At 39.6% G+C, this 15,317-nt stretch overlaps 1 protein-coding gene across 3 annotated transcripts in view; it reads left to right on the top strand.

Annotated features, from left to right (window-relative positions):
• Nucleotides 1–15,317, top strand: part of CTNNA1 (catenin alpha 1) — a 120,265-nt gene that overhangs the window by 77,096 nt on the left and 27,852 nt on the right. For all 3 annotated transcript variants that reach the window (XM_075102227.1, XM_075102228.1, XM_075102229.1), the window contains exon 10: nucleotides 9,635–9,727. In XM_075102227.1, the coding sequence (XP_074958328.1) occupies nucleotides 9,635–9,727 (93 nt within the window). The remainder of the gene's footprint in view (nucleotides 1–9,634; nucleotides 9,728–15,317) is intronic.

Consider the following 15,317-nt stretch of genomic DNA (forward strand, 5'->3'; position numbering starts at 1 on the left):
GTATCTTGGGTGAAAAGTGCAGACAAGCACAGCACTTGACACCCAAATCAAATATTGACATGGAATGTTTTTCTGAATCTTTGGGTATATTAATCTCTCAAAACTCGGCGTTTTCCAGGCTAGGGTCATTATCAGTCATTACCATGGTACCTGAGCACCTATTTTTCCTCTTCAGTAAGCTAATTTACGGAGAAAAAAAATCTGCAAACTCAAGGTTGTCTTTTACGTGCTTTTATTTTTAAGGTAATCGTGTATTTCAAGAGAAATGTCCTTGTGCTATGGTCTGGAGAAGAGAGGCAGGGTTAGTCCAACTTGAGACTAATTTCCCATTATAAGAGGAAGAGCAGAATGCCTCTTCCAAAGAACAAGCACGTTTTCTGTAATTTGTCTATAGATAATCTTGGCAGCAATTTGAAACAAAATGTCTTTAGTAAATGACCAGTATAACTCAAATGTGCCCCCTTAAAATCTGACACTCTTCAAGAACAGATGCACTTTCCTTGTAAGTTCATTTTATTAGTCAACTAATTCACAAATAAACTAAATTCTACTTGTAGAACATGCTTTCCTTACCTTCATAATCAGTAAAGTAGGAAAGCCTCAGCAGAAAAAAGTTCTTCCATTTTCCAGCAAAACTGGATATACAAATTTAATACATCATACATAAAGGCAAGTGACCTTTTAATTATGTAACTTCTGTTCTTGTAAGGTTTTCTTTGAGGCCAATCTTCAATTGCTACACCAAACTATGTATGAAAGGGTCTACAGAATGCTGGTAGAGGTTAAAAATCATGTTGGAAGAGGAATAAGAGACTTCAGAATAATCTTTCTGTCCAGATTTCGTTGTAAGTACACACGGGAGAAGCAAGGTAATCAGTAATCTGACAGTGAAACTGATGGGAGAGATGAAGTGATTGAAGATGAATTTGAACCTTCACATATCTGGACAGCGATCAGGGTGTTTGGAGACATTCTTCTATTTGAAAATCATCCTGGTTAGCTGCTGCTACATGGAGGAGAGGCATTTCTGTCCTACCTTTTCCATAGGGGCAGTCAGTATGTTGAATGTGTGGGGCATGATCTTTAAGCACTTGGGCCAAGGGAGATGTGAAGGGTGTAGAAGCTGGAGGTAAATGAGGTTAGGGTTTGGAAAACTGTGTTATTGTCCTTTTACCCCACTAGAAACACCTCGGTTTTACTGTGTTCCTTTTCTCCTTTGGAAACAGAAGCATTTGGGGAAGGGGAAATCTGTAAAAGAGGTCAGGAAGTGTAAGCACAGCTGAATATAGGTGCTGTTGACATGATGTCTTCAGAGGCAGGTAAAAAGCAATAGAGTCCTGGCCTATTGTATTTTCCAGATATTTGAATCGTAAGTCTAACAGCATTTTTAAGTAGCTTTTTAGATACAGACTTTATAGATGTGGCATAAATGCTTTAAATCTTGGTATATAACTAAAAGCCTCAATGCATATCTGTGTTTTTTATCATCTTAGTCATTAGCAATTGTTGTGATTTAGCCCGAGTCAGCAACTAAGAACCACACAGCTGTTGCCTCACACCCCCCCACCACAGTGGGATGGGGGAGAGAATCAGAAGAGCAAAAGCAAGAAAACTTATGGGTTGAGATAAGAACAGTTTAATAATTAAAATAGTAGTAATAATGGTAATGATAATGATTATGATGATGGTAATAATGATAATGTAATAAAAAGGAAAATATTGAGAGAGAGAAGTGAAACCCGGGGGAAGAGGGATAAAAAAAGTAAGAAAATAATGTAGCCACACACCACCCGCCAACTGATGATGCCAGTCCCCGAGCCATGATTGCTGCTTCCCCCGGCCAACTCCCCCCAGGTAACATACTGGGCATGATGTTACATGATATGGAATATCCCTTTGGTCAGTTTGAATCCGCTCCCTCAGCTGTTCCCCCTCCCCTCCCGGCTTCTTGTGCACCCAGCAGAGCATGGGAAGCTGGAAAAGTCCTTGACTAGTACAAGCCCTACCCAGCAACAACCAAAACATCGGTGTGTTATCAACGTTGTTTTCATACTACGTCCAAAGCACAGCACTATGCCAGCTAGAGTGAAGAAAATTAACTCTATCCCAGCTAAAACCATTACATCGATGTTGGAATATTAGTCATGTAGTGTCATCAAGGAGTTGCCTGAAGTCTGTGTAGAGCTCAGCTTACTATTTTGTCACCTTCTTCAAGAGCATAATGTACTTATAATTACAGTTAGACTTGCCATGAACAGTTGCCTGAATAGCGGAAAACTGGTTTAAACAGCTAATGATAGGCACCAGGTTGGAAGCCTTTAGTAAGATCATGATGAGTATGCTCTGAGTGGTAAGCAAAACGAGATCGGAAAGAATTATGCTTTCTGTTTTGATAAATGGGGAGGCTTTTTTGGATAAGGATAATTATTCAGGTACTGTCCAAATGTCACTACTAGAAACACTTCTCTTTTAAAGAAAAACATTTGTGTTGCTAAGAAGCATCGAAGGTGAGGATTTGCTTTGAAAGTTTTAGCTTAGGATCAGATCTGCCTTACATACCAGCAGTGTGATTTCTGTCATGGTAGCTCAGATCCACTTGTGTAACTAATGTGTTTTGTGCTTATAACAACATTTTATCACTTTAGCTTGTTTGTCTGAGGAAGGAATAGTTCCCGTGCCAGTAGTTACATCTGCTGCTACAGCTGCATCTACGAGGGGCACAGTGCCCATGTAGCACACTGGTATTTCTTTACCAGCTCTGCTCTCTGTCAGGTCTATAGAAAGGATAATCTACAAGTCTGGAAATAAAGGTATTCCTGTACCGCTAGCACTTTACTACTGTGGATATGTTTTATGCTACAGATGTATTAGTTCCTTTCAAACACCTCCTCCCCCTCTTGGGTTGAAAAACTTTCCTGTTGGCAAGAGAGAGAAGTGCTCTCCCTTCTGCACCCGATGCTCAGTAAATAGAGCCCAGTTTCGTCATGATGCTCAAACTGTGGGTTTGCTCAACTGCGTGAAAAATTTCCCTTTGTCACGAAGCCTTAACAACACACGGGGTTGCACTCTGTTGGAGAAAGACGTTTCCTCTGGGTGTGGAAGGTGCTCACCAGTGTTGAACAGAGCTTTCATGGGACAGCTATACCCAGAATGGTGCCAGGTAGCTGGACAGGTAGTTGGAGGCAGCTTGCTTAGGCTGAGCACCAAATGCAAAGCTCTGCTCTTCAATGATTTTTAGACACACAGACACAACTTCAAACGTGCAAGTTTTGAGATTTGATTCCAAAACAAGGGTGGTTACCCTGAAAATATTAAGGAATCTGCCTTATGTTGCCTAAAATTGCCTTAATATTATAGGGAGCAGAAAGTACACAGTATGTTATCTCTACTCCCCTTCCTCTTTCAATCAGTTGCCAGCCTGTTGAAATGAAAAAACTCTGAAACCCCCATTTCTCACTGTCTAAAACTTTTTAATAAAAAATGAATATATTTTGCTTGCCTGTTTTGTTCAATCTAGCTGTAATTTCCCTTCCATGTGTTCATAACCACACTTCAAATTAAAATTGCTCTCATCTGCGTGAGGTTGCAGAGCTCTGGAAATAGCAGTTATCTCAATTTTAGTCCATCGTTCCCCTTGGTGCCTTAGATCAGGAGTCTTTCTGTGTGTGGCTTGTTTTACTCGAAGACTTTTACTATTTTAAGTTAATACATTGGGATTCTATTGCCTGTAACAAGCTCTTGCAAGGTGCCTTCTGTGGAGCTGCAGCCGCTTGCAACTACGTAAGCCATATAAAAATCAGAGTAGTGGACAGCATGACTCCCAGTAACTTGCTCCAGGGTCCCTATGGACCTGAACCAAAATCCTCCTGCTGTCCCTACCCACATTAAAAAAGTGAAACTGTTTTGCATAATTCATATTTGGCTATGCCTCTACAAAACTATGAGTTTGTAAGATTACAGCTGTAACCTAGACTTCTCCCTCATGCAGTACCTATTAGGAGTATACATTAAAATAGGTCACATTTGTCTTGAATATTGTAGTGTATATGTGAATTAATAAATCTATGGACTTACTGAATAATAGAAGCCTTTTTTTAAGAGGGATGGAAATTACATAATCGACACATCTCTTCTGAGAGTCCTTAGTTGCCACTTAGTTTTGTCAGAACAGTTCTTTCTGCAGACAAATTAATTTCATGGATTTTGACCATCATGAAGTGAATCTGGACTCTTTCCTTAATATGGGGGAGGAAGAAATTAGATGTGCTGTTATTGAATTTTGTGAGAATATCAGATGCATGCTTTCCTTTAGCAAATCCTCAAGAGTAAAATGTTGAATTGGCTGCCTGTCCTTTTTTTAATTATTTATTTCTAATAGGGGATTTAAAACTGCTTAAAAGGATAATTTGCATTCCCAGAGAAATTATAAAATAAAAAAAAAAATCAAACAAGAAGCTGATTTCTTGAAGTTTAATCAGAAATTGAAATGCCAGGAACAGCTTTGAACAGCTTAGTTTCCATGTTTAAATTCCCAAATTTTCTGTGTATAATGAGTATGTGTCTGTTATTTTTGCACAGGGGTTTGTGAGCATCAGTTATGAGAGGATACTGGTTAATGTTAAACTGAAACATTGTTTCTCAGTAGGAAGACTGAAAGCTCTTCTGCAGTGCTATTTTTACAACTGCAGTTGCAAATGAGAGTAGTCAGACTCAGAATTAGAGTATATTTGTCTCATGCATAGTGGTTTTTAATCCTTATTTTTAACAATGCTGTGTGGCAGACACAGCTCTGACAATTTTAAATTCTGTAGTAATAAACACATTACAGAACCTTCTTTGGATTACCCCATTGCTGGATGCTTGCATCCAGCACCTATTTAGGAAGGTGTTGTGTATTTGACTTTCTGAAGAAGCTGTCCTAAAAACATGACCTGTAAGCAAGGAGGAAAAACTTGGTGTTGCTTCTCAGAAGCCAATCCAGGTGCACAAAGCAAAGACTTTAATACAAACTTTCAGTGTCAGCCTTTGAAGTCCTTGTAAAAGAAAGTGTAATGTGTTAGAGATTACAGTTCCTTTTTTTCTCTTAAATTTTTTTTCTTATTGGAAAAACAATTTGTCAATCCTTTAATAAACAGTTCCATGTGAAGTAACTCCTCTACCTAAGCTAGGATGTCAGTGCAAAGAGAAAGTTTAATATGTGCAAAGCTGTAGCAGTATGTCTCAGTTATTTTCAACAGTGTAATTTAAGCAGCCTAGCAATGACCCCAAGCTCATGTAGTTGAGCCTGCTATAGTTTTTGAATTCCTGGAAAAATGCAGCTCCTTAGGCATTATCTGAACAAATTTCAAGTTAAATTAAAAAAATGTATTTCAGGTGAAAAAAGTAGAGACTGGCTATTGTCAAAGAAGGCAGTTGTCTGCAGCAGCTGACAACACAAACATAGGCTGACGAATTGCCACTAATGGAGGAAAGGACTGCTTTAGAAATGTCAAGATTTTTCCTGATTTAAAATTAGTAAATCTGAAGAATCAAAATAACTAGAGTTTGAGATGGAATCACTCTGTGACAGATGGCACAATTTTTTTTTTTGTATAGGAATTATATTTTCCCATTAGTAACGTATTGTCAGTTGACCCTTTGCTCTGAGATGGTGCCTACCTCTAGAAGGAACCAACTAAGTAATGCCTCCTCCAAAGACATCATCTCATCTTGCAGTACTCTGTCATCATTAATACTAGTTAGATTTGAGTTTTGAAAACTGATCAGTGCATAAAACCCACGTTTCAGATCAGCTCATCGAGCTTTGACTTTTACTTGGCACCAGTTCATTAGTTCAGTTTGTAGAAATGGCTGTGTCTGTGCACTTCTTGCTAATGCACCGAGCATTAGCCACTAGGGGTAAATTTAAGCTCCTTCATCTAAACATCAGTAGCTGCTTTGGGTCCGTCCTGCCTTTTGGGATACATGAAACCATCTCTGGGAGATGGTTGTGTACTCTGAACCGTGAGAGCCTTAATACTGCATCAAAAAGATGCTTTTAAATTGATCTGTCAGTGCTGCAAGAGGTATCTCTGAACTGTGTCAGTCTAATTTCTCTAGTCTCTCTTCATTCCCTATGTATTTTTAACTTTTTTAAAGAGATGACTCGTTATGGCTGATTACATTGTTTGCAATTTTTTTTTCTTGTCTCCTTTGATGCCTGTGCCAGTAGTGCTTATGTAAAGGGGTTTGATTATATTGAACGGTAAGAATGAACAAATACAGCGGGGATTCAATTGCTATTTTGCTCTCAAGCACAAGTGTTCTTTCTAAATCAAGTCTGACCACTTACTATGTCAGTCAGCCACGTTGCTGGAGACACGGAGAAACTATTTCATTTACATTTGATTTAAGGGAAATTTTTGTTTGCTTGAAGTGCTCTATTTTCTTTGGAAGTTTTAGAAATGTGTTATTTCCAAGTGCTCTGCATGCTTTGAAACCAGTTTGGCCATAGTTGATCTTCACCTCAGCTACAAAATCCAATGTATTATGTGTACCTGTCAAATAACTGGCTAGCAGTACGCTATCCTCTCTACAGACAGGGAGTGTGAAGTTATTTGACAAATATCACACAGCAGTTATTGATGATGGGTTCTTTCAGGTACTTTTGAAATTAAATTTCTTCATTGTACAACCATCCATCTCAGCTTTTACATGCAATTTTAAAATCCATGCTATAGAGCATCTGATAATTAACCACAATTTAAAGTACCTTATTGTAATGTCATTTACAACTTGATTAGTTGACATAGGTCTTCTTAAATTTCAAATTTTGAGAGGTTTGTGAGTGTTTTCTAACAGTTTGACAGAGTCTTCCCATGGGTGCAGTAAATGCTGGATTGCTGTGAATTTAGGGCCATGTCCTGCAGCGCTCTAAAGTCATCTCTGCTGCTGCCACATCCCTGCTTTACTCTGATGTGCAGCAAATAGTTTGCTGGAGAGTTTGTGTGCTAATCTGGCAGAGAAACTAATCCACCAGAGTGAATAGCTTTCTTTTGGACAAGCATGCTGAAATGCAACGTCGAGATTTGGAGATGCAGCAGTAGGATGGGATGTGGCAGCCAACAGTTGGATTGTCTTAAACTGCCAAAGACCCTCAGTCAGGGAAGCACACACACTTCTTTCATAAAGGTTGGCAGGCCTAGTTGGGCAATTTCTAAAGAAGAATTGCCATCAGTGAGGTATTCAGAAGAAAAATGACTGTTCAAAAATGACTGTGCAAAAAAGCAAAATTTCATCGTACCACGCCGGGGACACTCAATTATAAACTTCTTTGCCTCTCTGTATTCAGACAGAGCGGGGTTTCTGTGTGCTTGATTCATCACACTTGGCTTGAGAGAGAGCACAACATCTCCAGATATCGGAGAGGCTGATTTTGTAGTGCTTCAATGTCGCTTTTATTCAGCCCCTACTCAATAGAGCTTTGTGTTATTCTCACTCCTAGAGATTGTAACTGCTGCTGTGGAGGCAGAAATGACGTGGAAATATGGACAATAAAAAATATTGGCAAACTGGTGTTTCTCAAAAGTATGACCTTGCTTAAAACAACAGCAAAATCTTTACTTGACTCTTAAATCATGGCATCTTATTTTCTTTTGATTTTTTTTGAGCATCTAAACAAAAGCATAATACACTATAGCTCACTGTGAACTAGGGATTTAAGACATGGCAAATCTGCAGGAAAAAAATCCTATGCTCAAAATAAAATCCCCTTCTGATAGGGCATTATAGAGAGTGCAGCTGTTTGGTGGTAGTGCTGTGCAGAGAGGAACTGAGCTGGAGACTAGCAAATGAGGTAACAGAAAGAAAGGAGAGAAGAGCCTTGGCTAAGCTGGGTGCAAGCTGCATGACCTTGCAATGAACTGAAAACTTGCTGCAACTCCACCTTTTAATATGTAGCTCTTGTCTAAGAAGACTAGTGGAAAAGAAAGTTGAGGAGTAGGACACTAATATTCCTGAAAGCTGGCAGTTTTCTACGTCGTGTTGATGCTGAATAGTCTTTTTCTCAATTTCAGTTTGTTTTCATCCAAATAAATGCAGTTGCGTATGTTTAGTGGTTCACTGTTGGAAATGTACCTGTCTTCTTGACAGTGCATGGCCTTCTATCTTTTGTAACTTCATTTGGAACTGGAGAGAGGAAGAGGCTGTGTGCTTTGCAATGGGAACTTGCTTTTTGGTCCCAAAATTAATAACGGGATTGATGAAAAACACCATTCAAGTATGTTGGCATGTCATTGATGGTTTGTGGGACAGTAATGTATTCTGTGTGGGAACATCTGTCATAAGGGAATGGCTTGGGGAGGGGGGAAAAGCACACAATGTAGCTGCAGATACTATTTCAAAATGAATTGTAGTCAAATGCAGAGGATAGTTTAATTAAAGGAAGACTGGAATCTCCCCATCTTATGGAGAAAAGTATATGGAGAAATGTGGTTCGCCAGTGTTACTAAGCATCTGCTAGCCTGTGATGATGCTTTTACAGCACATTTACTGAGGGGTTTTGCAGGTTGCTCTGTCTCTGAAAGGACAGTACTCAGTGTTCATCTCAGTTCGCTGTGCTATTTTTACAGCTTTCTGTGTTCAAATGGCTCAGAATAACATGCTTGTCATTCACCTGTCAACTAAGAAATGTAGCTTACTTCAGACTTCCTTCCCCTGAGAGTAGCTCCGATGTAAGGAATATCCTCAATTACCAGAAAATTCTGTCCTGTCCCCTTCCAGTGTGCTCTTAAAAGGCAGGTGTTTACCAAAGGTCCTCTGTTTCAAGATGACCTAGTTAAGGATGCTGCTGTGCAGCAGGTCAAGGTTTTGGAGTAAAGTTTTTAGCGTCATAAGATGCTACTCAAATTTTGGAGAATTGTGGATAGATCTTCAAGATTACCTGTGGTAGCACTTTTACTCGATGAATCGGGGCATAAATTGAGGGCTGGAGGAACACATACCTCATACTGCAGTCTTTGACTAGATAACTGTCTCAAGCAGTTTAAGCCAATGCATTCAAATACCTGTATGCTGTTGCAGAAGTGTGCTCTGTTCAACACCAGCAAAACAGCTTGAGCTTTGCAACAGCACTGCACCGCTTGCATAGGTGAATTGCTTGATGAGCCTCCAAGTTCTTTTTGTGTTGACACGCAGCAGGATGTAGAAATGTTTCAAGAAAAGGGAGCATCCCTACGCGTACGGACATGAGAAGACTTAATCCTCGGGTGCATGGGAACTGGATTGGTTTTTTAATTGTGTGATTGCTGCTGTCTCACTCAAGTGGGAATGGGCTTTTTAACTGTAACTTCAAGTAATGCCAATGATGCTCTTGAACCATTTACTGTAGAGAACTTAACCAATTTAGTGGTAACAATGATCTGTCTGTTCTGTTCGAATGACTGTGGGTTTATGATCTGATGTGTTATGATGTTATGGCTGGAGAAGGAACACACATCATTAGTGGTTTCAAAATTGGTTAGAACTGAATGAATGTGGACGCTTTATATTTCATGACAGGTTACTGGTGACTTGGGGAATGTAAAAAGTTTCCTGCAGAAGGAAATAAAACCCAGTTCTAACAGTTGTGTTTTGTTTTCTCCCACCTCTGACACAGGTTGCCAACTTGGCCTGTTCCATCTCAAACAACGAAGAAGGTGTGAAATTGGTTCGCATGTCAGCCAGCCAGCTGGAAGCCTTGTGTCCCCAGGTAATGAAGAGTGTAAGAACGTAAGACATACGCTTATAAGTTGGGCAACTAGTCCTGCTTAGTACACGTTCTGGCCTCTTAGTGTCTGTCTGCGGACTTGCTGCAGAACTTAATTTTTCCCTTAATATATGTACAGAGTGAAATGCAGCGTAGGTGTCAAGACTTAGAACTTTATAATATATGACCAAGTAATTAGTGATACGAATGGGTCTTTTATATGTAATAGCTCTAATTCCGTTTGGCCAGGGTATTCTGGTAACCCATGAGATATTAAACTGCTGAAGCTGCAGTGGTTTACTGTGCATGTTCATGTTGCAGGAAGATGTCTTGTGAAGATGCTATCACTGCTCCTGTGCGTGCTGTAAGACGAATTACAGATATTTTTTGCCGGAGTAGAATATAAATATGCCAAAAAAATCTTCTCAGTAGAGTAGGATCAGAGGAAGCTTGCTATGCATGAAGGGTTTGAACCTGGCTGAGACTACCTTTAATTAATAACGTTTTAATGGAAACAAGGAAATTAAGTTTATATGAGCACTAGACTAGCCTCTTCCATTTTGACAGCCCTGATGTTTTAAATGTCAACAACTAGATACTTGGATGAACCCCTGAAGACTACAGTGCACTGTCAGTTCTTGTCATTTACATTTTTTTTAAAGCAACAGGAAATTCAGGTCTAAAACATACGAATAAGCTGTTGTTGGTAATGAGCTAATGCAAAATACGTACTCTCAAATTAGTCAAATGGCATTTTATGAAAATAAGGTGTATTGTCTCAGGATTATTTGGAATTTGCTCAGGTTTTCCCATATGTATTGGTCATTTTAAAACCAGTCAAAAGGAAGGGAGGTATGTACACCTGTACCCACCTCAGCAGGAGTGTAATTTTGAGGGAATAGGCGAAGACACTGTGAAGAGCAGGACTACTTTACCCTTTCTATTACTTTTAAGTAACAGTGCTATTAATCCTGGGGTGGACTTTTGTAGTTCCCACTCATGGATCAGACCCTGGGGCCAGTGTATAAGCTGCGTCGGCTGTGCAGCTCTTTGCCTCCTGTATCTGGGGCAAGTGGTGTGTATGGCTTGTTAAAACCAAAGGTCAATTTTTACAGTTGGAACAAAGCATGTGGAAGAAAAAGCTTTTAAAAATACATCTTATCTGGTATAAGGGCTTGTTCTTTCCTAAAGTAACCAACTAGGCTGGATGTAATTTTTTTCCAAGTTCTCTCCAAGAATATAGGCATCTACTGCATGTTGCTCCAAACAATGCTGATGTTTCTGAAAACAATAATCTTAGTTAGGTTTTCTTTAAATCTAAATGTTTTTGGTAGTTGTCTAAGTTTGTGGGTGTGTTTTTTCCCCTCCCCATTGCTGAAATTGTGTGTATTTCTAACTCTTCTATCTGTGCTTTTCCAACAGCTGCCTATTTAAATAAACCTAGTCCTTTATAAAATAAACAGCATGATAGTCAACATGAAATAATTCACAAAGTGTAGTCACATATTCTGAAGTGCAGTTGTTAACCTTTGACTTCAGGGATTATGGATAATACATTTAACATGCATTGGAAGCTTTGATTATCTATAAATGGGCAAGGGCTATAACTGATGGATTTTGGCCTTACAAAGGTCACACATCTGAACTTCCAAGCCTGCAGTTCAGATGCTCCACTGCACGTTCTTGCCTTAATTTCAAGGTCATCACCAAGAGATTAGTAAATGGCACTGTAGATGTTCACAGCACTTAAAAGAGTGCTTTTATATTGCATTACATGTTCTCTGGTTGATTCTTTAATGCACTAAGAGTATTTAAACATGTTGGGAATCCTGAGAGATAATTAGGGGCACTTGTCTAAACTGTTTTACAAATGGCACCTGTGTTTTCTCCTAACAATACAGAAGTTTGTCTTATGCCAGTCTAAGCGACACAGCACACTATCGTCCTCCTCAACTGCATTACTGAACAGTCCCCAAACGTTGATTATTCTGTATAATCTCTAAATGCTTCTAGATATAAAAAACAGCATAGTGAGGTTTTGTTTCCTTTTTTAGACAATTATCTGTTTGTTTTGCAGTTTATTCCTGATGCAATTCGCAGCTGCTTCTTGAATGCTTTTAGGTGGCTGTGCTGAACAAATGTGTGAATTGGGCATAAAATACAGATTTAATCCAACATTATCTGTTGGACTGAGTTTTTTGGTGGTGTTTTGTTTTGTCAGGGTTGTTTGCGGGTTTTTTTTTGTTTCCCCCCCCCCCCCCGCCCCGCCCGAGATGCTGGATTCGGAATGAGTCCAGTCAATCAGTAATTACAATAGCCTCTGAAACTCAACTGAATGTATCAGTATCACACAAAAGTATGATGTATGGAATTTAATTCAAGGTTTTGCTGTGTTTGAAAGGATGAGACTGAAATTTAATGCACTTGAGTAAGCTTAAATAGCTTAGCTGAGTAGTAGCCATTCTGGGAGTAGGGAACTCCTGGCTAAAGTATGATTTCTACAGAAATCAATCTGTAGAGTTAATTATAAGAGCTGTATCAGACAAAAAAGTTATTTGGTCCCGTGCCGTAACTAGCCTTTTTGAGCCAGCAACAGGAGGAAGGAGCATGCAGCACTTCAAACTGGTGAAGGAAAGCTTGGAAATTTTGTTGGTACAGACAAGAAGTCAGCCATTGCCATTGTCACCTGTAAGTTCAGGCATTCTCAGGTTTGAAATTTAATTATTTGAGGAAAAAGATGATGCAGGAAATTTTTCATCTGAAAAGTGTCAAAGAAAGCAAGCAGTTAAAGTTGTTTATTGTGGCTATGTTACTGGAAATCCAGCTCTTCCTCAAGAGCAACATCATTCTTCCTGTTTGCAAGTCCCCAGCCAATTAACACAGACATTAATGCGAAGTTGAAGACTTAATGTGATATTTAGATCTCTCTTTTGATGGTGCAAAAGGAACTCCTAGGAAGAGCTGCGTAAGCTCGGTGACTTGTGCTATAGGCTGGGTTTATGGGGGAGAAAAAAGGCAGCATTAGGGGGTCACTGGTGTTTTTCTTCATGAAGCCTTGACTTACAAGCTTGCCTGAATTCTTTTTATTGAGGGCATGCGTTGCTGAAGGTCTGTACGTCAGAGTGAAACAACTTTGTCCAGTATCTCACAGGAGTTACCTGCAGTCCTGCAGCTTCATGCCTTGCTAGGTGGTGGGGGAAATGAGCCCATCTATCTATGGTGGGTTAAGATGAAGGAACAGAAGTCCTCCATCACTACAGTTATATGTTTTTTTAAAAATGCTTAAGATGTCTTTGATAATGGAAACGGAAAAGTACTGCTGTGAAATGCTTTGAATAGTTGCCTGTGCTTCCATTTGCCTAGCAGAGCGCTGGGGGAAGTTTCCTTTGCCTTCTTGCTAAACACTGAGCTTGCCAATGGTAAATTAGTGAAAGATTTTGTTTATCTCGACTGGAAAACCTGGATCCTTGCTCATAACTCTGGCTTCTGAGTTCTGTTTCCAAGAAGTACTTGCTTTGGGAGCCTGCAAAGCTGTTTTATAACAGTGTTTTGCATTAAAAATGTCTTGAGAAGAGAGCTTAACCATAGTGTTTCTGATCATACAAGCTGTAGGCGTTTAGAAAGCAACAGTGAAAATGCCCCGGTACAGCTCTTGAAAGGAAAGAGTGTTGTTCCAGCCTTTTGATGTGACAGTCTGCTGTCACTTACAGCTGCTTTTACCAGCTATATGTTGACTTTCTCGTTCTTTAAAGCCTCTGTGAAGTTCATCTGTACACTTCTAACCAAATTGCAGCCAGGCTGGGAGTTTTAGGAAATAATTATGGATTATAATTTCCATCAGGTTGGGTGTTTGCTTCTGCCAGCAAAAGCTGGAGCCAATTGCCCTTGAGACTGATCATCTTCTGGGAAGTGGGTTGTAGGAGCAGGGTAGACCTGCACCACCCTGCTGTGGACACGCAGGACCTGTTCTCCCATCTGTAAGGCGGGGCTTGCTCTGAGCCAGTGCTGGTTGCCTTTCTCCTCTGCTGCCTAAATAGCTCATCGTCCTTAGAAACCTTACGAGGGCACCAGGCAGAGAACACTGCCTGTCCTTTCCATGCTCCCTCCCTCCCTCCCTACCTTAGCACAGACAGCATGTTTGGCATAGCTCACCATCCCCTGCACAAGTGAGTGTTGCTCATTATACAGACTCCAGATAATTCTTGGATTAAATTACATTTTTTATAAAAATAAATTGCCTCTTCTCATATTAACATCTTGTTTTAATAATTGCTGTTCCACATCCTTACATTCCAATTTTGAAATGCTTCAAAAGCAATTTGCTGCTTACAGATTTCTGATGAAGCAGATGGTTACATATGCTGATCACACTGACTGATACAGATAGACAAAATACCAAATCATAAGGAATCCCATGTAGAGGCTCCAAATAGCATGAAAACTATTGTTTAAAAGTTGCAGCATTTTAGAGAAACAAAAAGCCCCCTCCAATCCACCCCCTCAAATGAACCAAACCCAAACGTGACTGGCAGACTTTCTTCCTTGAGTCCCAATTACTGCCAGTTCCCTGGTGGCTGTTGGAAAAGGAGATAACTTCATTTTTCTTGCAGTAAAGTCTTAATATCGAACAACTGTCCCCTTTTTTATTCTCTTTGAAAGACTCTCAGATTTTTTTGAATGTACTAACTAGCAGATCTGTCTCCAGACTGTTAATTACAGGTGCTTGAATTATTTTATTGGCATTGAGTAGAAATACTTACAAAAAAAAAAACCAACACTCAAGTTGCAGTTTTGTATCATGCAGGCTTGCTGTGAAGAAGAATCAGCACAGGACAGGAGTCACCATCAAAGAAACAATATTAGAAACTCAAGCAGTTACCGATGCATAAAAAGAAGCAAAGAGAGGAGAAAGGGATTCAGTTCTGTAGAAGGAGGTATGTTAGTGTGTAAGGACCCTGTGTTTTCATCGCAGGCACAGTATGATCTGTGGAATGCAGTAGCAGAACAGTTTGCAGAAAAGACATGGAGCCCCTGAAACTCCCAAAGCTTCAGCACTTGGAGTCATTGAAGTGCAAAATGAAGCAACACAAATGGACACCAAAACAAATCACACCAAAATTCTTGCAGCTTCTGCATTTACTGGTACTATAATATAGTCCTCAGCTACAAATGAAAATGCTTTTTCCATATAGGGGGAAGTTGACAGGATAATAATCTATACACAATATGCAAATAGTAATTACTTCAACAGCAGTATATGCTAAACTGGAAAAGGTCATGTTATTCCAGTAAAAGTTTGTATCTGTGGGCCATTATAGCACTGTAACAACAGGAGTAAGTATCTCTGCAGAGATGCCTGCAGTCACTCTGTGCGTAACTTGCAGGAAAGGAAAGTGCTCAAAGTACCTTTTATACATTGGAACAAAGTATTGGAAATCAAAGCAAACTTTTCCTCCTTCTTTTGGTGCATCAGCCTCTTTATACTTGCTGGTCACTGCCATTACAGCTAGAGAAAGTGCAAAACAATCTTCTGTATGTTTTGCTTCCAGGCATTTCAGCTCATCAGAGTCTGCAGAGTGCTTTTTGCTGTATT

The sequence above is a fragment of the Phalacrocorax aristotelis genome, chromosome 8 (assembly GCF_949628215.1).
Source record: "Phalacrocorax aristotelis chromosome 8, bGulAri2.1, whole genome shotgun sequence".
NCBI classification, from domain to species: Eukaryota; Metazoa; Chordata; class Aves; order Suliformes; family Phalacrocoracidae; genus Phalacrocorax; species Phalacrocorax aristotelis.